This window comes from Rattus norvegicus, chromosome 1 (genome assembly GCF_021556685.1).
Source record: "Rattus norvegicus strain SHRSP/BbbUtx chromosome 1, alternate assembly SHRSP_T2T, whole genome shotgun sequence".
NCBI classification, from domain to species: Eukaryota; Metazoa; Chordata; class Mammalia; order Rodentia; family Muridae; genus Rattus; species Rattus norvegicus.
In genome coordinates this window covers 255985688-256007855 of record NC_141534.1, presented here as the reverse complement: position 1 = coordinate 256007855, position 22168 = coordinate 255985688, and the positions used below count along the sequence as shown (strand labels likewise).

At 41.0% G+C, this 22168-nt stretch overlaps 1 protein-coding gene across 12 annotated transcripts; it reads right to left on the bottom strand.

The window, feature by feature from the left end:
• Positions 1–7183: 7183 nt before the first annotated feature.
• Cutc (cutC copper transporter) lies at positions 7184–22120 on the bottom strand. 12 transcript variants are annotated; one of them, NM_001399691.1, is given in 9 exon segments: positions 7184–7647; positions 8503–8608; positions 10934–10961; positions 12534–12667; positions 15203–15238; positions 15899–16108; positions 16974–17033; positions 19359–19430; positions 21933–22120. In NM_001399691.1, coding segments are annotated over 9 exon segments (819 nt in total). In that variant the 5' UTR covers positions 21991–22120; the 3' UTR covers positions 7184–7532.
• Between the last annotated feature and the right edge of the window lie 48 nt (positions 22121–22168).

The following is a 22168-nucleotide window of genomic DNA, read 5'->3' as shown; positions in this document are numbered from 1 at the left end:
AGCTTTCTTAACCCTCAGCTGACTGAATTTTGCACTAGTTTAGGGCCCTTGCAAAGGTTACGACTAAATCAAAGTGGCTCGAATGAAACTATTTGTTGGTTTAAGTAACTAAAACCCCGAGAAACTTCAGTTCACACAACAAATTCCAGTGGCTCTATTTCATCCCTCCGAGTTTTGTTTTTGTTTTTCGCGCGTCGGTTTTATTTTTAAATAGGTGTAAGGTTACTTCAGTAGCTTCAGGCAGGACTCTTCTCCAAATGTAACATACATTAATCGAGAAAGGACCATTTTCAGGAGGATTTCCAAAATAGAAGCAAACTTACGGGCATCTCAAATGATACAAGGTCCTCAGCCAAGTCCTCACTGGGGAGTGAGGACTTAGGTCTTTAATGAGGCGCCTCCCTGAACCGCTGCTGAGGACAAACTTCTCTAAGTCACTGGTGCATGGGAAGGATTGAGGGTTTTATTCTAGCACAGACTCAGGATAATATGGGAGCAAACTATTTTTATGTGAGGACTTAAAATGTTTTTTAAAAAAATACATAAAATATATAACAAAAATACAAATGACAAAGAAAAGACTTAACAAGGGACAGCCAGTTGTGCAAAACTCACTCCGCATCCATCGACATAAACGCTGCAAATTTGTCTCTGCTGTTCTCATCAGTCAAGGAAAGAGGGAAACTGGTAGTCAGTGATCTTACGGGGCAAGGCGCTGGGGAGGGAGGATCCTTTATGATAGTTCTAGAAGAGCATCTTTGGTAGGATTGTATGTGAGCTGTGCCCCATCTCTGGGCCAATGAATGTAGAGAAACAAATGAGGGATTCTGATTGGCTGGCTTGGGTCGGTCATGTGGTCTCTCTTATAGGCCAAGGGAAATGAAGTTATATGGCTGACCTGTTACCAAGAGAGGGGAAAAAAATCATGATACAAGGGCAGCTTCAGAGACAAAAAACATTGCAAATGGAATTCTGTATAAGTTACGCATGTATGGCGTTTACCAGTTGTTATTTAAAAGTCATTCCTGCCGGACTTGGTGATTGTGCTGGCTGGTTTTGTGTGTCAACTTGACACAAGCTGGAGTTATCACAGAGAAAGGAGCCTCCTTTGAGGAAATGCCTCCATGAGATCCAGCTGTAAGGCATTTTCTCAATTAATGATCAAGGAGGGGAGAGCCCATTGTGGGTGGTGCCATCCCTGGGCTGGTGTCTTGGATTCTATGAGAGAGCAAGCCTAGCAAGCCAGGGGAGGCAAGCCAGTAACATCCCTCCATGGCTTCTGCATCCGCTCCTGCCTCCAAGTTCCTGCCCTGTGTGTTTCAGTCCTGACTTCCTTTGGTGATGAACAGCAATGTGGAAGTGTAAGCTGAATAAACCCTTTCCTCCCCTTCTTGGCCATGATGTTTTGTGCAGGAATAGAACCCCTGACTAAGACAGTGACGTAGGCCTGTTGTCACTGCTACTCAGGTGGCTTAGGTAGGAGGAGTGTTAGTTCCGAGGCCCATTGAACAACTTAGTTTTCACATCTTACATAGTCTTGAAAGGTGTTATGTAGGCTGCTGTGGGTGAATCCTATGAACTAAAATGTCAACTTGCCAGGCACAAAACTGGCACAGCTACCACACACCAGTAACTTAATTTTTCTGCTTTGATTTGAGGCCCAATCCACAGGTAGGACTTATACCTGGTCATTGTAAATCCAGTCAAAAAGCCATGGCTAGGGTTGGGAATTTAGCTCAGTGGTAGAGCGCTTGCCTAGCAAGCAGAAGACCCTGGGTTCGGTCCCCAGCTCCGGAAAAAAAAAAAAAAAAAAAAAAAAAAAAAAAGAAAAAGGAAAAAAGAAAAAAGAAAAAAAAAAGCCATGGCTAAAGAACTTTTAGGCTTTTAAGAAGAAGCTCAACTACAGTTGTTTAGCTAACATGAAATACCCAGAAACTGACGTCTAAATATTTTGTTTATGCACTTAGACCAATGCTTTGCACAGCTTTAGAGAAGTTTTTCTTAGCAATGAACTGAACTAATGCAGACTTGTGGCTGCTCAGTTAGGTATTAAGTGACGGTTGAGAAGTAAATAGGAAAATTTTATCACCTTTTCTAAGCCTCAATGAACATCACAGTAGAGAAAGCAGAAAGAATGTAAGGGCGGGAAGATGGGGAGAAGCCTGTGAACCTATCTTCTGGGCATCACCCACTACAATCATCTCACGGCAACTGAAGCTGCTTCCACTGGGCCTTCACACGGCTGGGCCTGCCACTGCTCAGTCACAGATAGAGGAAGTATTCACAGGACCACCCTTCCTGATGAACAACTGTGTGGGTAATAAAGGCAGACCTTATCTTCCGTTACATTCCCACAAAGTGAGCCTACCAAGCTCCCACGGATTGCTGGAAACCTATGGTTAGACTCAAGTGAGTCGCAAGACAAAACAAAGACAAGAATGTAAGATCTATAAATGTGTGGGGGTTAACAAGAATGGGGAGGAGATCAGGAAAGGGAAGTAACCAGATGTGTTGCATACACGTAGAAGTTGTCAAAGAAGAGAATGTTATACCTGAGAAATGTGGAAAGTTACAAAGCACACACACAAAGCAGACGAGAATTGTGTAAAGGCAGAGTGGTAGGGCATGTGCACACCTGGCGTGAGACAGCTTCTGGGTTCAACTGTTTGTGATATTAAACGGGGATAAAACTCAATGATTCCAAGAGACAGGATGGGATGCGCATTTTTTTATGTGTTTTAGCAGAACCACACTGTTGAGAGAGACAGATTGGAGGGTGAGAATCAGTCTGTTACTTTCACTGATGTTTTCACACACATTCTCTGTCCCTTTCTGACTTTTCAGGCAGATCCTATCACTTTTTTGGTATCTTAGATATGAAATGTTCTAGACCAATCCAATTTAAAAAAAAAAAAAACCCTTCTTCCGCACGTATTTTTAAAAATCAGCTTTACTAAAATGTACAAGTTAACCACTCCATGAGAACATTATTTTTTCAGTTATACAATAACCATCACAATCGATTTCTATCATCTCCTAAAACAAAATCAAATAACCCCCTCCCCCTCAAAAAAAGGTAAACCTTGTATCTAACTTAGAGCTTCTTCCTTGTTTCCAGAAGCAGCTAACACTGGGGAACAAAGCCCCCGTCCTATTATCATGTTTCCTTGTTTGTTAAGGCTTACCCCACAAATCCCAGGATTGAGGCTGAGCGACAAGGACCAGAAGAAAAGGTCCAGCTCGTTTTACTGAGCTGGTAGAGTATCAGCATTTTAGTTTCCAGGATGTGGTGCTTTGAAGGGCTAAAACTGGAAAATCTCTTAAAATGAGATGGCTCTCATCCTATAAGCTAATGCTGTAATTCATTTTTACTTCCTTAGCATGTAAATTTAGTAATGGGATACATAATTCAGTTTTGTTTGGTGTATGGCCACTACTATGTACATTGTTTTAGTAGCGATCCCGGTGTCTAACTCTTCAAGTTCTATCCTTCAAGTTCTATCTACAACATTGCGAGTCTGAGGTCCACATCAAACAAACAAACAAACAAAAAAAAACAAAAACAAACAAACAAACAAAAAACAAAAAGAAGGTCTTCCTTGGTTCAATCTGGGTATTTGTCAATTGTTGCAGTAAACATTAAAAAAATGATGAACCTTTTATCCCACGCTAGTGCCGGCACCCATAGGCCCACGTGGCACTGCGGGGTACTTTTATCTTAGCAGCTCCACGATGCCCCCAAGTACTCTCAGACCCAGGCGGTCCGCAAGCCGTTCCAGCATGGCCCCTTGCCACACTGGTCCTTAGAGTTAGTTCCCACACCGGAGGGCCATATGGGACTAACCATAATTTATCTCTGGTTAGTATCTCTCACGGAGGCTCTCTACCAGCCGCGAACTCTCGGGCTCCAGATACTCAGTCAAAATCAGGGTTCTAGAAGTCCAGCATGGGGCTGGCCTATCGCGGCCGTGGACTCTGCCCACACTCTCAACAACCGCCCCCTGGGATTTAAGTATAAACTCCCAACTACTCCGTGAAATCAGAACTCAATAAGCTGTAACTTATCAATCAGATTTATATGTTAAATTCTCAATCCACAATACGTCCACACAAAAAACTCACAACCAAATGGTAAAGATATAAACCGCCCGCCTAGATAAGGTAAACTGATCTATAAAAATCTAGCCCTTAAGAAATATACATAACTACCACCCAGATCTGGGTCCTCCTTCTCTGTCTCCATCTGGATTCTCTTTTCCCCTTCTCTTCCACCTTACAAAAACTTTATCCCCGCCTTAACTTTTTACTGTCCAATCATGGGCCTTGACCTAACTTGTGCCAGGCCTCACCTGCATATAGGCATCAATGCACAGTCAATCTTTTGGAAAAAGTAATTTCTCCTTGGTCTTCCACTATTTGTAATTCACGTTTGATTGATGGGCCATGGTGATTTATAACCAGATGACGAAATATAAGGTCAAGTTCCCATTTTAATAGTAAATTATAGCACAACATTTTAGAACCAGGTAGGAATTTTAGCTCCCAATCAACATTTTACCCAGTGATTTTAACACAGATCATCCTTAACTCTTATTAGGAGCTGTGAAACTGATTATTCTCTAAAGGATAAATAATATTACCACAAACATCCACGTATCAAGCTTCTGTGTAGGTGCTCACACAGTTCTTTGGGTATATAATCGCTGAGTCATGCTGCACCTCTGTGTTTGACACTCTGACGAGCTCCCAGACTGTTCTAAGACCACTGCTCTTTACACCACTGTGGGCATGAAGGTGCTAGTTATCCCACATCTTTTCAGCACTTGGAGCGCAGTTATCCTTGTGTGTACAAAAGGGGAAGTTACTGTGGTTTTGATCTGTCGTTCCCTAGTGACTAAAGATGGTAACCGTCTGCTACTTTCATTTAGAAACGTCTATTTAGATCATTGGCTATTTTAAAATTAGGTTGCTTTCCATAATTGAGTTTTCAGTGTTCTTTATACATTCTAGCTATTCTATACTGTCAGACATGATTGTAAAGACTTTTCTCCCATTGTGTCCAGTTGCCCTTCTGCTTTATTGATGTGATCCACTGAAGCTTGAGTCTTTGATTTTGATAAAATCCAGTTTATTCCTTTTTCACACTAGTCTGGGCTCTTTGCCAAATCTGTGGTTAGAGACTTATTTTTTTCTCCTAAGCAGTTTGTGCTACTGGTGTCATCTTTAGGTTTAGGATTCCTTTGATTTTTCCACAAGATCTAGCTCCAGTCTTTTACACGTGGATATCCAGCTTTTCCAGCATCGTTTGTTAGGACTATCTGAAACAAAATTTCCCAGTGAATTGTCCTAGAGCCCTACTGCATTAATCACTTTTCTGTTGCTGTGACGAAACACAATGACCAAGGCAAAATGTATTCTAAGACAGGACTAAACTGGAGAAATTAAGGAAAGAATTGCCTTACTTGCACTTGCCTAGCAAGCGCAAGGCCCTGGGTTCGGTCCCCAGCTTCGAAAAAAAGAAAAAAAAAACCAAAAACCCTATGCCTCTCGATGCTAAGCTACCATGGGAGAAAAGAATAAACAATGAGAATTTCTTATGTGCCTGGGGCTTTAATATATCACTTATCAAGAAACTATGGTTTAGGGTTCTTTTTTTCCCTGATTTAGGAATGAGGAAGTTAAGACCCAGAGTTAGCTTTCTTCTGATTACACTGTGAGGTAAGATATGGTCCCTGGTAGGTCTGCTTGCCCAGGAGTACTGTCCTTTGTACAAGATCCACAAACCAAAGCATCTTAAAGAGGACGACTTGGCCTGGAAAGTGAGGAGCCCAATGTTCGGTCTTATAAACAACCCGAATTTGTTATTAAATCTAGAAGAATTCACATCACCTCCTAGACCCTTGTTAATTTGTTTAGAAAACAGAGATAACAGGACAAGTCTTACTTATGGAGGATTAGACTGTCTAAGCGTGGGAGAGGGTCAGGCCAAAACACTAAATTATACTTCTTTCCAAGTATATATAACACAGAGTCTAGAAACTTATTTTGGCTTATGTGTATTTTATTTTGTGTACAGGTGTTTTCCCTGCATGTAAGTCTGTGTGCCACATGTTCAGAGGCCAGAGGAAGGCCTTGGATCTCCTGGAAGTTTAGATGGTTGCCAGTCATCATATGTTGCTGGGAACTGAACCTGGCTCCTTGGGAAGAGCACCCAGTACTCCTGCTGCTGCTGTCACTCCAGCCTGCTATTTCATTTTTTGAGACAAGGTCTTAGTTTGTAGCCTGAGCTATTCTCAAACTCAAGGCAATTCTCCTCAGTCCCCTCAGTGCTGGGATCACTGGCTGCCTCTAGGAACTTTTAAATCCTGCTTTCCAGGTCTGGGGATTTAACAACTTAAAAGTTAAAAGTACTGGAGCCATCCGGTACTCTTAGCAGTCATGCAATTCTACCTGCACAGGCTGCAACCACAAACCGCAAACCTGTAACTGATTTGCAACTGACCCCTCCATCATACCTTATCATTTACCGTGATCACTGCATTGTCTTTAAAGTAATAGAACTTTCTGACCCTGACTGGCTCATCCCTCTTTAGGCAACCTAGTGGTCATCTGATCCCCAGAGGTTACCGTATTGATGTCAAATTAATGTCGACAACTGAATGACATAGTATACTACCCAGAATTCCTGACTCAAGCTATCCTCCTGCCTCAGTTTCTCTAGTGATGTGAATTAGAGGCATATACCATTGCACCTGGCCCCAGTATGACGTTCACTTCTAAATCACCGCTGTTGAATGTACTTTCTTTTTGAGTTTCTGTTTTGCCTTTAGCTGTCATCCAGTACCTTGAGTCCCTGCCCTCCCTCCCTTCAGACATATAGATTTTTGGCTATGCTGTTAGCACTGTTTTTCATTACATATTCTGGAAGACTCAGAGAAATCTAGAATTCCACACTAGAAGACACACCATGTCCTTACCTCAACTTGGATGTCAGAATGTAAGAGAAAGAAACACAGTCCAAGTTTGGGAATTTCTATATTATACCATTTTACAGTAACCTTTCATCCAGCTCAGAGCAACAAATCTAATGAGTACAGGACAGAAAGAAAAACCGCAAGAAATAGAAAAACAAAGCAATCTTCATAGTAAGCCACTGACGATATTAAATCAAAGAACATGAGACTAAAACACAACAGAAGGAGAATTTTTATTTTACAAAACAAAAAGGCACAAAAGTGGCACTAAATCAACCCTGAAGCAGACTCTGGTTTCATGCCTTGCAGCTGAACACTGCCAGTTCATTAGTTAAGCCCACTGAAAGCTAAGCCTGCCCTTGTGGAAGAAGCACAGACTAAATTCACCCATGATGGCAGACAGCAATGACTACCAAAGAAAGTGATCACATTGCTGTCCGATGTCTTTTTCTTCTTAGAAACACCCACGGCCATGTGGAAGGTTGGTGCTGTCATAGAGATTGTCGATCCAACTGCTTCTTTCACACTGCGATACCCATGTCTCTCAGACAAGTTTAACTAAACTAGGACATCCTTTGCAATAGCATTCAAAGTCCTTACTTTTGTCACATCTGTTACCTTTAGAGAATATTCTGAATGAGCAAGTGAAGCTCCCATTGCAACAGAGGAATTTCTGCAACAGGAACAACAGAGGAATAGTTAGTTAATCACATCAGTGGTTAAACACACCCTCCTACTGGCACTTTGCTTTGGAGACTGATACAAGGCCAAGGATGCTGGACTACTATAGCCACAGTTTCCATTAATTAACTGCTGGAAAAATCTAGTAGCTAAAGCTGCCAGGCAGGAGACTGGATTTTATAACTAAAAGTGTATATACTAAGGGTCTTCCTTTTTTATTTTGTACCCCCTCAACTAGGAAATGAGATGACGATTCAAGTTAAGTCATAGGAATCCTTTATGATATTGAAAAAAAGAACCCCACAGTCGATTAAAGTCCTTAATGATGATAAAATTTCAAAACAACTGCAAGGAGAGAGCAAAGGTAAAGGAAGAGTATTTACAATAGGAGAGATAACAATGCTATCGAGGCTGCCTTACAGCAATGATTAACTTGGTAAAAGGGAAGCACAAGAATGCGCACATGTGGGCCTCTGACTCACTGAACACTTCCCTGCTGAGCTCATCTACTGAGTGCTGAGGCTCTGCAAGGCTTTAACTAGGACATCATTGCCACTGCATTCACAACCCGCTCTCTGAGCAGGCTCAGACTAGACATCACCGTGACAATGGTGAGGGCCGGCACGACCACGCCAATCGTGTAAAGGCTTACTCATAGTCTAAAGTTCCTGCTTATTTCTGGAGGAACAACAGTCATCTTCAGTTGAATATTTTTCGACTGAAAAACAAATCATGATACCCACTCATCACGGTATTCCATTATTTATTGACATCAGCTAAGGCTTTCTTATTTAAGCAAAGATTAATTTCATCCTCTCCTGTATATAAATAAAGAATGTATTTGTACCGAAACTTCATTCCTGAGTCTCTAGAAGATCGGGCAGAACAGTGGAATTCTGTAGCTCCAGAACCCTCAAGGATCCTTTGCAGATTTTTAACTGTTATCCCACCTCCTGTTATAAAGAAAAAATAATACATTAAATGGAATAGAATATCACATAAAATTTATATATAGATAAGTCCTTATTCTACATAAACTCTTCATTCTAATTTTGTTCAGATTCAAGAATTACCATCTCCAAGGTAAAATGGGATCAGAAAACAAGGCCTAACAATGGAAGTTTGAGTCTTTAACTTTTATAGAAAAAAATGTCAAACCACAAAACATAAAATTGTTATTTTCATAGACAATTACCAAACTGTTTTGGGAAGTGGTAGGAGCAACACTTGCTTCTGAAAGGCTGAGCAAACACTGGCAATCGCCGACATTACTAAATGTACTGATCTGCTTTTCTATTCATATACTTCCTAATCCAGCTGGCCCTGCTCACTGGTCAATCATGTATGCTAGTCTTCTATCAGGATTCTTCACGTGGTCCTGAAAGAGTCTAACAACTGGAGGTGGACTTAACTGCTGTCTATCTTATAGCTATTCAGAATATACCCAGCAGTGCATGCTATTACAAACTTATCTGTATTCTTGGCCTTAGTGTATACAGACACAAACTTCAAATTGTGATACATAAAAAACTGTGATGAAAGTGTGAAAATTCATGGACATGCTAGACAAAAAAACCAAGAATCAGGACAGTGATGACCAACCAGAAGGAAGGGGTGAATGCAGTGGACAACCGTTAGAGTCTCTGCACACTGAACAGAATAGTATGATTCCAAGGATATTAGTAAGATTTTTGAGACAAAAAAAAAAAAAGTGTGAGAACCACCGTTCTGTAGCTTTAAAACTATTTTGTAAAGAATGGCAAATTCTGTACATTTGACAGACCCACTGGAGAGTTGGTCGTATAAATCCCATGTCAATGTAGTTTGTTTAAAAATATTAGTTAAAAATGTATACATGGAGAAAAAGGAAGAAAACAATACCTATAATACAGACGCTGGAGAACTTTTAAGGACACAGAGCTTATGATGAAATCTCTCTTATCCACTGATTTCTGTCGCAATGCTATGTATTACTATATTTGGATTTAAAAAAAAACTATTTGGACAAGGAAGATCATCCAGCACTTCATCATTGCTTCCCCTCACCCTAAGCAAATTCCATGTGGGGAAGATGAAGATGGGCTTGAGGAAAAGACTGCAAAAGCATCTGCAACTGTGATCGACAGGGAACCTGTGATGTTTGCGCTTGGCTCAGGGTTGAAGAGCGCATTGACTAAACTGGAGATGAAAAGGCAAACTATTTACAGCGTGTTCATCCGAAGATTAACTGTGTTTCATTTCACCGAAGAATCCAATTTTACTTTATTTAAACCATGTAGCCAAGTACTTTAGGATGACATTCATCTTGATAATCTTTACTATATCTGTAACAGTTCTAGTCCTCACTGATACCAACAATTACAAATATGAAATACTTTGATGTAGAAAGTCTACTGAAAGTGTTTAAGACGGTACAGTTATGCACTCTGCACTTTAAGCTGTGTGTGAGGTGCACTCCTCAGACTCTTTAACTTGGCTTTGTGGTGCACAGTCACTGCTGAGCTCCAAGAAGTGGAAAGAGCAAGTCAGGCAGGGCGGCGACCGCCTCTAACCTCAGCACCTGAGGCTGGGGCAGAACGATCTCATGTTTAACAAGCCTGGACTAAATAGGACCTTGTCTAAAATAAAACAATAATAAAACAACACAACAGAAAGAACATGGGCAGACAAGTCAGATTCAGATTAGAATTCTGGGCTTTCCTCCAGAAACTGTAAAACGCTATGTGATCTTACGGGAATTATTTAAATCTACTGACTCTGAACTGATGTTAGTTGAAATTCCATGAGCTTTTAAATGTAGGTTTGTCATGGATAGCCTTTTTATGTTGAGCTATGTTCCTCCTAGCCCGACTTTCTTTTCTTATCATGAAGTTGGGTTCTGATATGTGATTTCTATCCTAGTGTGCTGGTACACGTGTATGACTAACAGAACCTTCTATTTATTTAGGCATGTTGCCTACCACTCGGAGGAATCATAGGACAGCAGCACTGAACTGGCTTTGCCTCACTGAGATAAACATTCAAATTCATATTCTACACGGAGAGAAAGCACACATGGAGATATTCTTTGAGAAATTCTTTGCTCCGCTTTGAGCCAACCTCTGTTAGAACATTCTTCTTTTAAATCCCAGCAAAGACCTCACCGTCAAACATTTTAATCAACCTCTGTATTTTTATCTCTAAGTGCTGTTTCTAACATTTTTCTCCTTTGGTTTCTTAACTCATTTACTCTTCCATATTTTGATTTCAGTGTTATACGAGAAAACAGAGATAAATACCTGGCATTACCACAATCCTGCCTTTTGCCTGAAAAGGAGGGGGAAAAGTCAATTTTAGTATCTTTCTCTCAACTGAGATTAATAAATATATTAAAATTTTAAGTTACTACTAATATTTAACTATTTAATAGTTCTTTTCTCTCTGTCTCTCTCAAGAAAGGATATTGAGCAAAAAAGATGTTCAGCATCCTAATTTTTCTCCAGAAAGATTTTTATTGTATTTCTTTAAAAATGTATAATATTAGCCAGGTAATGGTGGCTCACACTCTTAATCCCAGCACTTAGGAGGCAGGGGCAGGCAGATCTCTGAGTTCAAGACCAGTTTGGTCTACAGAGTGAGTTCCAGAACAGCCAGGAATACATAGGAAAACCCTGTCTTAAAAAACCAAACCAAAACAAAAAAGTATACTGTTATAAACACCACCTTAAGAAAATCTTATTTAAAAAAGGTCACAGAAATTTTGAATTTGTGGTGTGTAGTAAAGTGAAAATAGTTGCATCTAAGTAAGATTTTAGCAGAAAGACAATCTAACATAATTGTGTATTTACAATCAATGGAGGAAGTGGGAAGGTGGGACTCTACTCAGTCTTGCCTTACTAACTAAATACCAACAAAATAAAGCCATAAATTCATTAACTGAGAAAGAATTAATCTAATTTCCGATAATTCTGGAAGAAAAGGACAAATAGTAAAATTATCACATTGCCTACCCATTCAATACATAAAGTCTATATTTCATTCCAGAAGATAATTCTTCCCATAGCTGCCCTTCTCCGGCCTCCTCCTTACCTAGTAAGATCATTTGTAAGCCCCTAATTCTAAGTTTCTCTTTGAGTGACATTTCTTTGTTAACACACATGCACAGGCAGGAATATACAGAGTCATATATGCATTCTTCTGTTGGTTTTCATACGCATTGGGAACTAAACATAAGGGGGAAGAAAAAAATCCCTCTCTCTGCCATGTGAACAAGAGTACGTTCCTACCTGCATGGAACTTACATAGTAAAGGAAGACAGATAACATATAAACATGTAAATATGTATTTGCTGTTAAACCTGACAATCCTACATGGTGGATAGAGAAACAACCCCTGCAACCTGTCCTCTGACCTCCACACACATGCTATGGCAAGCACATGCACAAACACAAACAGATGTAAAAAGATTATTCTAAAAAAGCAACCTCTGGCCACTCTACCAATCTAGTCCACTGGAGAATCAGGAGAAAACATTACCTTCCATATTGATGAAGAAAAATGTGAAAGAACCTAAGTTTTAGGATATATGTTCAGATAACAGCTATAAATTTTACAGGGGTTCCCCTGCATATACGTGGGTTGACAGTAAACAAATGTGCTGTAAAACTAGACAATGCTAATGACAGAGGAAAGTAAGATTTGCTGTCTATAACTTGATCTGAAGTGCCTTGGTTATTTAAAACACTCATGCAATAAATAAATAAAAGTAATATAAACCTATCATTGGCTTTGCTTTCCTTCCACAATAATGTCAGCACTAGTCATTTTTGTAACCTAGCTGGATAACAGAGTATCTAATTAACCGCGGCCATCTTAAGCAGTGACGGGAAGGGGTTGTACCTGGTCTGTGAGCTGCTTTATGAGAGGCAGTCCTTCCAGTGCTGAACTGTCACACCCACTGGTCAGAACGCGTTCAAACCCCAAGGTCAGGAGGGTCTCCAGAGCTGCCATTGGATCTTGAACCATATCAAAGGCTAAAATAAGTAAAACTGATTTGAATTTTGAACAGAAATATCCTCTAATTCAATTGTTTCCAAAATGTACTGTGTATGTGTGTGTGTATATATATATAAACAATTTTATAATATATTACAATAATGGTATGCTAGATTTATTCTGGCTTACAATAGATAATTATGAGATATTTATAATTTTGTAAGTCAGGCTGGCATTTGAAATTAGTCAAGGAAAAGCACTTAGACCAGAGAAACAGAAATACTATAAATCAGAGTTTCTCCTTTCTTTTTGAGACAGGGTCTCATCATGTAGCTATAATTAACTATAACTAGCCTGGAGCTCACTCTGTAGACCAGGCTGGCCTCAAACTAAGAGATCCATCTGCCTCTACCTAATTTAGGGCTCCAGGATTAAGGGCCTGTGTCACCATGCCTGCTTTAAGCGCTTTTTGGGCTGTTTGTTTGTTTGTTTATTCCTAAGGGTTCTTTTTATTTTCTAAGATCAGCGTTGGCCACAGAAAAGTCCACACACCACTGGTAACAGGCATGGTTATTTTATCAGCACATACTTTAATGGTGCATTTACTCAGATGCAGATAAGAAGTGACAGGTTTCAAATTGTCAGTAATCAACGCTTCTCTTTGAAATAAACTTAATTAAAAATTTATCTATTTTATAGAAGTAAACTTATACAGACATGCCAATGCTCTATATGTGGTAGGCGAATGGTGACATCTGGAAAAGTACTCTAAGGCTTCAGACAAACTACACTGCATAAAATGAGACATACTCACCTGTCTTAGGAGAAACCTGGCCTCACATCCACATTTACTGAGTAAGTTTGTACTAAATCATTTTTCCTGATATACTCAAGACCTATAGTGTAAGGATGGTTGTTTCCCACAGACTACTTGAGGTCTCAATTGCAGTCTACCAAGATATGGAGGCACAAGCTTGTAATTCTAACTCTCAGGAGGACAAGGCAAGATTCCAAGTTCGCAGGAAGGAAGAAAGGAGAGATGAAAGGAAGTAAAGAGAGGGGGAGGGATAGGACTTCTCTTCAGAACACTGAGAAAGTGGCCTAGGAAGTGTAAAGAAGAACTACTTCTGCTTTGGGCTGTCAGCCCTGCCACTTAATACTGGAGCTCTCATTTGCGGTGATGAGGTACCTTGGTACCTTGAGTCCTCACTCCCTTTCTCCCCACCCCCTTTATTGCGCAAGGGCAGCTAATGTTTACAGAGGTTTCCCTGTTTTGGTGCCCTTACTTCTCAGCAGGGCTGCTCTGCTTTCTCAGCACATGGTGAGAAAGCGGAGCTTCAGACAAACCACACTGCATAAACAGAGGCTTATGCTCACCCACTAACACTTCTATACAGTGTGAAAATAGTTTTGTTAGCCTTATTGAAGAAAGAGAAAGAACAAGTTTGGAGCCCTCTTTAATTCAAAATTTTAAAAATATACTCTATGCAACTGGTTTAATTTTTACAACTATTAGTAGCATGAGCTGGAGAGATGGCTCAGTGGTTAAGAGCACTGGCTGCTCTTCCAGAGGTCCTGAGTTCAAACCCAGAAACCACATGGTGGCTCACAACCTTCTGTAATGGGATCTGATGCCCTCTTCTGGTGTACAGATGTACATGCAGACAATACATGCAGGCAGAGCACTCATATACATAAACATATAAATCTTAAAAAACTATTAAGCATAACAAAATTGAAGCTATTTTTTCAGATAATATTTACTAATTTAAGAATAATTTTCATTTTTGAAAATATGTTTTGTGTGCCTGGCCTCATTCACTCACAACCTAACGTCTTTTCATTACTGCCATTTTACAAGAAGCATTGCTAACACCAATCAAGACCAGAGTTTCTAGTGGTGTCATACATTTCAAAGGGGGACAAATACTTCATCTTAATGCCTATAAATGGAGACAGTTGTTAGTAATTCACTCTAAGCTTATTTAAAAGAAGAAAAACATTTAACCCTTTATCAAGTATATCAATGTTTTGACTAAAGATTGCTTTCTTTTCATGTGCAATGGTAGAGCTGTCTAAATATGAGTGACACTCGTTCTCCATTTTGCCAAAGTGTAGCAAGATTTAGCCAAAGTACATGGGGACTATAACTGTCAGCATCTATCTCTTCATAAAATGTCTGATTCTTGTTCACATATCTGCTTCTTCTCCCCACGAAAAGTGTCTATTTGATAAAGATGACCTTGCTGCTGGCTGTAGGAGTGGCTCTGTCTGGTGTAAGCCAGGTGGCCATGGAGATCTACTCCATGCAGGGTGTACAGAGCCTAAGACAACCTAATGTGAGCGGCTCTCGGGACTGGGGGATGCACAGGCCATGCTTCCTCCTTCTCAGGTACCTGCTCTGACTGCCATCCTAACAACATAACGGAGCTTTCAAGTCTCCTAAATCCTTCCCATGAACTAAGACACCAACCAGTATCACTGAGACATTATAGAGCGGTGCTCATCAGAAAGGTGTGCCATCTGGTAAAAAGTGACACTATTTAACAAATCTATAAACAGTAATGACTCACCTCTGTGGAAAGTGACTGGTAGAGGACGGCAGAGAGCTAAAAGAGAAAGTCATCCAACAACATGAAGAGGTTGATTCCTACATGCACAATTCTCCTTTTTGGCTAAAATTTCTATACTGTCTTCTGCTAAGACAGTGGACTAAAATAATAACAAAATGGCAGCCGGGGCAGCCTTATAAACTCAAAAGTCCTATCTTTCCACTAGGCCCTGACTTTTATCTAAAATATAGCTATCAACACCTTAGAGGCATCAAACAAAAATTACACAAACCATAAAGACATTTATACTTACTGCTCTGAAGCTCTTTGAGAAAAACTTGGGCCTAGTAATGTAGGTAGTTTACATCTGTCCTATCTACCTCATCACTAACTACAGTAACTTCTCAAGCTTTGGTGCATTGGTTAATGTAATCAATGCACGTTTCTCTTAGACTCTGTAAGAGTAGCAGCTGAGCTACAGCACAAAGGAGTGTTGAGATGGCTTTGCCACATATGCGCGCTACCAGAAAAACAACCAAACAACTTCTTTTTAAGGTTAGGTTAAGTGTCTGAGTATGACTGAAAAATCAATTCCAAGGTTCTTTTTTTTCTGTATCAGGAATATGTGCGTGCGTGTGTGCGTGCGTGCGTGCGTGTGTGTGTGTGTGTGTGTGTGTGTGTGTGTGTGTGTTTTACACCTCAGATACAGAGTCTTACCTACAAGAGACAAGCATAGCTCTTGGTCAATGTGTCCATCTTCAGTCAATGCCCCAAATACCAAACCATCAGCACCATAAAGCTTGGCAAGACGAATGTCAGCCTTCATCACCTCAACTTCACGATCTGAATATAGAAAATCACCTCCACGTGGTCGAATCATCACAAAAACTGGGATCTGAACACTCTGCTTTACTACTTGAAGAACACCTTTAAGAATAGAAGCAGACTGAAGTTCAACTGTGAGCTCAAAGGTCTGGAGAAGTTATGAAAACATTATTGGTCACATATAGGAATTCTTATATATTGTTTTCAAGGAAGAAGAGTCGATAGAAGAAACTGGAGAATGATGGTATAAAGGGAAGGCGGCCTGTGGGGAACAGAGGAAGCTTGAGTGAAAGTGTAAAGAACGAAGGAGGTCCTGAGGGAACTGCACCAGACCCAGGGCAACCGTCAAAGCCTTCCTCTGCATGAGGTTTGCCATGCCTCTGATCTAAGTTTGAGTATTTACAAATGACTGGCCAGTGTGTGTAAAAACCAGCAATGGCAGCTTCCTCCTCCGGGACGTCTACAACCTAAGACTGAGACCACATACTGAGACCAGCTACCTCCTCTACCTGTGCTGTACACTCAATACGCCAAAGGCCCCAGGCTGTTGTACTCCATCAGAGTAAGTGTAAGCCATCCCATCCCAGCCTCTCCGTGTCTGAGTGGGTATCTGCCCTTGCTTCATTTTCTCCTTGCCTGAGGAAGCTTCCAGGACCAAGCAGTGCAGGATGCAGTGCAGGCCAATGAGGGAAAAAGAGCGTTTATGGAAGACGGTAACGGGAAAGTCAGTGGCTGAGGAAGAACGAGTAAGAAACACTGAAGATACTGTGACTTAAAAGCCCTTGTCAGTTGATACAACTTACTTTTCAATTTTTTGATGTCAGGACAAAAATATGTTTGATTAAAACTTTTGATGATGTTATTTACAACCACGAGCATTCTAATTGGTATCATACTCATCTTATACTTAACATAACACAAGCTCTGTATGAGAAATTTGGTGAAAAAAAAAAAAAAGAGTACTTACCCATGCTGGGTGTGGTTCCTCCCTCCAGTAAACCAGAACATAATTCAATCCGGTCAGCACCTGTGACAAACACACGTTATAACAATCTGACAAAGTAAGTTGTTTATCTGAACACGGGAGGAGTCTGAGAACCTAAGAGAAAACTACTTTAAAAATCAATTGTATTCTACAACCCTCCTTGTGTTACCGATAGCCAAATTAAGAGTTAATCCAAGTTAAGCCAGGTCTCTTAAAATTTGTCTTAAAGAGTTGCCGTACACAGGGAATAAAGGCAGTATTTGGCAGAAAACAGTGGAATGGTAACTCTCAGCCACTAAGAAAGTAACATCAACTTTTCAAAACATTCCTCGTTCTCAGAGCTTTAAAAAGCAAACCAGTTACTTTGGAGTAGCTACCAAAGTAATTCTGAGATGAAGGGAATGTTGGTAGGGAGAGAACTATCAGACGACTGGAGTCCTGTTAAAAGGCTCTCACAAGCCAAAGACAGGACATTAATAAACAAAATAACTATGATAGATTAAAACACAGATGTCTAAATCTAGTTTTATAATGGTGAAACAACTCGTTGGAGGAGAGCAAACAGATGTGTTATTCTGAAAATCAGTGTCCAGCAAAATTGAAAACATGTAAATATTTGTTCCTTGCCATAAAACATTAGCTGGCCCATGATACAGTCAAAAGAAGACTGACCATCAGTTAAACACGACAGGAGAAGATTGTAAATGGTTACTTTCCATGGCCAGTTTGACTGGATTAGGAATCAACTAGGAGCCACATCTCTGAATGCATCTTTGAGGGAGTTTCCAGAGAAGTTTCACCGAGGAGGAACGATCCACAATGTATGTGGCCAGCACTGTTTCATGGGCTGGAGTTTCAAACCAAAAGCAGAAAAGAAAGGAGAGGAAGCCAACTGAACACCAGCACCCACTCCTGTGTGCTTCCTGACTGTAGACACGTGTAATCAGCTGAGTCAAGCTCCACTGCCATGCCCTCCGTGCCATGATGGGCTGTCTCCCTTCAAACTGTGAGTCGAACTGTACTCCTCCTCCTTCATGTTTGTCTGGTAACCAGTCACAGCAACAAGAAAAGCAACTAAGGCTGAATGGTGAACAGATGGGAAGGCAGGATTCCTACTGCTGCGATGAAACATCGTGACCAAGCAAGTCAGGGGATAAAATTCATAAGTCCATTCCTGAGAAGCCAGGGCAGGAACTGGAGAAGCCATGGAGGACTGCTGTTCTCCTGGCTTGAGCCTGTTTTCTTATAGCATCCAGTACCATCAGCCCAGGGGTGCTACTGCCCAGTGAGCTGAGCTCTTATATGGATTATCAGTCACGGAAATGCACCAGAGGCCAATCTAGTGGGGATATTTTATTCTGAGGTTCCTTCTTCCCAAATGATACAACTAGCCAGCCAATGGAGGTTCATATGTTATAACTAAATCAGTTATGTTTGAGGATGTTCCTTAATTAAAATAAAATGCTGGGGGTGCAGCTCAGCAGAATGCTTGCCCAACATGCACAGGATCCTGGGTTTTACCCTAGTACTACCAAAAAATAGGTTAAAATTAATTTTCTGATTTTGAGATGGAAATGTTTATGCTTCTCACAAAAACAAACTCAGAATACAAAACAACACCAATGGTAAAAAGATAGTAAGTCTAGGGGTTGGGGATTTAGCTCAGTGGTAGAGCGCTTGCCTAGCAAACGCAAGGCCCTGGGTTCGGTCCCCAGCTCCGAAAAAAAGAAAAAGAAAAAAAAAAAAAAAGATAGTAAGTCTAAAACTATCATCGTTAATTTTCATTCTTGTTCAAGGCTGGGGATTGAACGTAGGACACGGAATATGCTACAAGTGCTTTACCACTGAGGTACATGCTCAGACCCCTAAGGATATCTTTAAACTCTTTCAAAATTTTAAATTTGTGAGGTTTAACAAAATAATCATCTAATGAGTAAACAGGATTATAGACATTTAACTTGAAATGTGACCTGCTTGGGGAAAGAGGAGTTTAGACAGTTATTTTCCAATTAATTTTTGGTTTTGCTTTATTTTCTGAAGCTGGGTCTCTCTATCTAGCTTAGGCTGGTCTCAAACTTTCAACCCTCCTGCCTCAAGCTCCCTCGTGTTGGGGACCACACCAAGGTCCTCAGTAGGTTTTCTACCTAGTTGTTTCTGAAAAGACTATTACTATGCAAGAGATGACAAGGCTTTTTCTTTTTTTTTAAACGAAGCCTCAATAGCTCAAATGGACTTCATGGTGACCCTTCTGCTGCAGCCCCCGCGTGCCGCCCAGCTTGGCAAGGGCTTTTGAGGTCAGTTCATAGGATTCATTTTCAGACTCTAAAAACGGTTGCCAGCCGCCGTGCATTGTGTAGCTTCCCTTACCTCCTCTTTCTGCATTCACAGCAGACTCCACCGAATCCACGCACACTTCCATAAGAAATCCATTTCCTGCTCCTAAAATATACGAACAGAAATTCCTGAAGGAATTACAAATCTTCCATGAATACTTCATACTTTTGCTGCCCGGATTCACATGCACAATAGAGGAATAAAGAGATGCATAAGGCCCTTCCGTGTGGTAAAATATCATTCATTCAAACTGGCATCTCTAGACTGTGAAATAAAGACATACCCAAAGGAACCCAGACTGAAACCATCTTTAGTACACAGTAAATGTGAAACTAATCTTCCCAACACACGGGTCTCATCTCTGTGCCCCAGCTCAGACACTCAGAATATTTCTCAATGCTAGCAGTTATAAGGAACACACATTTAAAAACAAGAACTGGATTTCAAATCCTGGTCCCACCATTTTATTTGCTGTGTGACCCTAGACAAGTTACTTAAGTTTTCTATAAAACAAGAGTAGGCTTCAATTCCTACCCTCAGGGTACTGAACACTGAGATAACTTACTCCCTAAGCATTCACTAATATTTATAAGCTACCTGTGATTTCCGTCTCCATCTTTGCCAATGATTATACTATCTCAGTTGACAGAAATCCTTCTAGTTTCATCTTCAAACGCTAAACTTTTGCAAGGACCATACCAAGTCACATTTCCATGTTTTTTCCTCCCAGAGTAGAAATTTTTATCTACTGCTTTTGATCTCCAATAACTTGAGTTATAAACTTCTCACTAAAACCCCAGTTTCACCTCTTATTTATGAAGTAACTATCTGGTTGTTAATGGTTGACATGAAGTTCCTTAATAAGATCATTATAAAAATTCTTAATATTCACTTTTCAGAAAGCAGAGGGCGAACAAGTCAGTCAAACATACAATAAATCCTGAATTACAAATTCTTATGTTGATACCAAAAAGTGTGGTGTTAGCAGCTTTGGGTTTTCCCTGTAGTTAAATGTATAACTCATTTTTTTTTTCGGAGCTGGGGACCGAACCCAGGTCCTTGCACTTCCTAGGCAAGCGCTCTACCACTGAGCTAAATCCCCAACCCCATAACTCATTTTTAATGAACAGTTTTAAATGTTGGGGCCTAGAAAATGGCTCAGTGGGTAAAGCCATTCACTGTGCAAGTCTAACAACCTGAGCTCATCCCCTGAATGTGTTTAAAGTTGGAAGGAGCCACAGAATTGTCCTCAGACCTCCACACATTTACATTGGCACCTGCGCCCAGCCTCACACAATAATGGCCGACAAACTTTTAGAGGGTTTAATTCATACTTCATGTACTAATCTCTGTATAAACAGTCACCATATTCTAACAGTGGTTACTACTGGGCAGTGAATTTGGGATATTTTTACCTTTCTATATTGCTTGACATTTCTACCTGATGTTGCTTTTATGATTATAGACTACTTTGAGAAACAAACAAAATCTGTCACCTCCTAATATCAAGTTGCAATAGTCATTTATTTAATAAAAGACTATCAGTCCCATAGATTAGAACTCAAATATTAACCTATGGTCTTAAACAACAATAGATTAACTCCACAAATCTGGTAACAGTCCCACCAGTGGGGCTGACAATGTTGACAGATTATCAGTAGCTTCACACAAGAGTATGGGATTGTCTACAAATGGCTGCGACAGGAGCCCGAGGAAAATGTTTTTTTGTAGAGATCAAAAAAGACATTTGAGGCAGTAAATGCTCAAAGTAAGATACCACATATGGTTGTGGGGACTCTGAGTCTGTGTCTGTATTTGCCTTTTCTCTCTTAGCCTCTAGGGAGTGGAATTTAACTATTAAACACGCAGATGTAGGTCTGAGAAGCCAACTCTTCCATTAAGGGAGATATTAGAGATTTGCAAAATACAGAGCATTGCATTGCCACTTTCGCTGTCTGTTCAGGGATGAATCTATTCTTCATAAAAGTTATTTGTGTTGACATATAATAGGCACGGTGTGGCCATTTTCTTTTTTTTTTTTTTCTTTTTTTTGGGGGGGGGGTGGGGAGCTGGGGACCGAACCCAGGGCCTTGCGCTTGCTAGGGAAGCGCTCTACCACTGAGCTAAATCCCCAACCCCTATGGCCATTTTCTAATTTATCAGTCAACACTTTTTTTTTTAGGAAGACAAGTCCTGGTTTGGAGAACAAAGAGTTCACCGAAAGAGAAGGAAGAGAAGAAAATGATCGAATTCCTGTCTGCCATAGACAACTCCCGCAGCCAGCAGCCAGTCATTTGTAACCCAATGGCTGTGGAAACGGATCCCACTCTCCACCCTCTGGTCGCAGCTAGAGTTATAGAGCTGTCACCACCCGTTTATTCTCTACCTCAGAGATAGGGAGTCGAGTGGGTATGGTGCCCTCTTGTGGCCCAAGGGGCTGCGGGACGCTGAGGGAACTTGTATGACTGGCCGACACCCACGAGGAGCTGACGGAATGCGTGACTGCCCGGGACCCCGGAGCAGAGGACACTCGACCGCGGGAAAGCATGACAGGCCGGGAGCCACCCCGGGGTCCACCGGCCGACCACCCCCTGCCCCCTTCCGCACCCGCCTTCCCCGACGATATCCACGCCTGTTTCCGCTCGCAAGAAATCCCTTTCTTCATGCTTCCCGCGTTCCTTCCTCGCTCGCCTTCGGTTTCCACTGAGTCCCCGCGGCTGCGCGAGCCACCGAGAAGGCGCGGCCCCGATGCCGGTGCCCCGCAGCCCCCGCGGAGTCATATGCGCAAGCGCAGTGGCCAGCCTCACTAGCAGGCCTGACCCGGAAGTGTTTGTCCTTTTGGT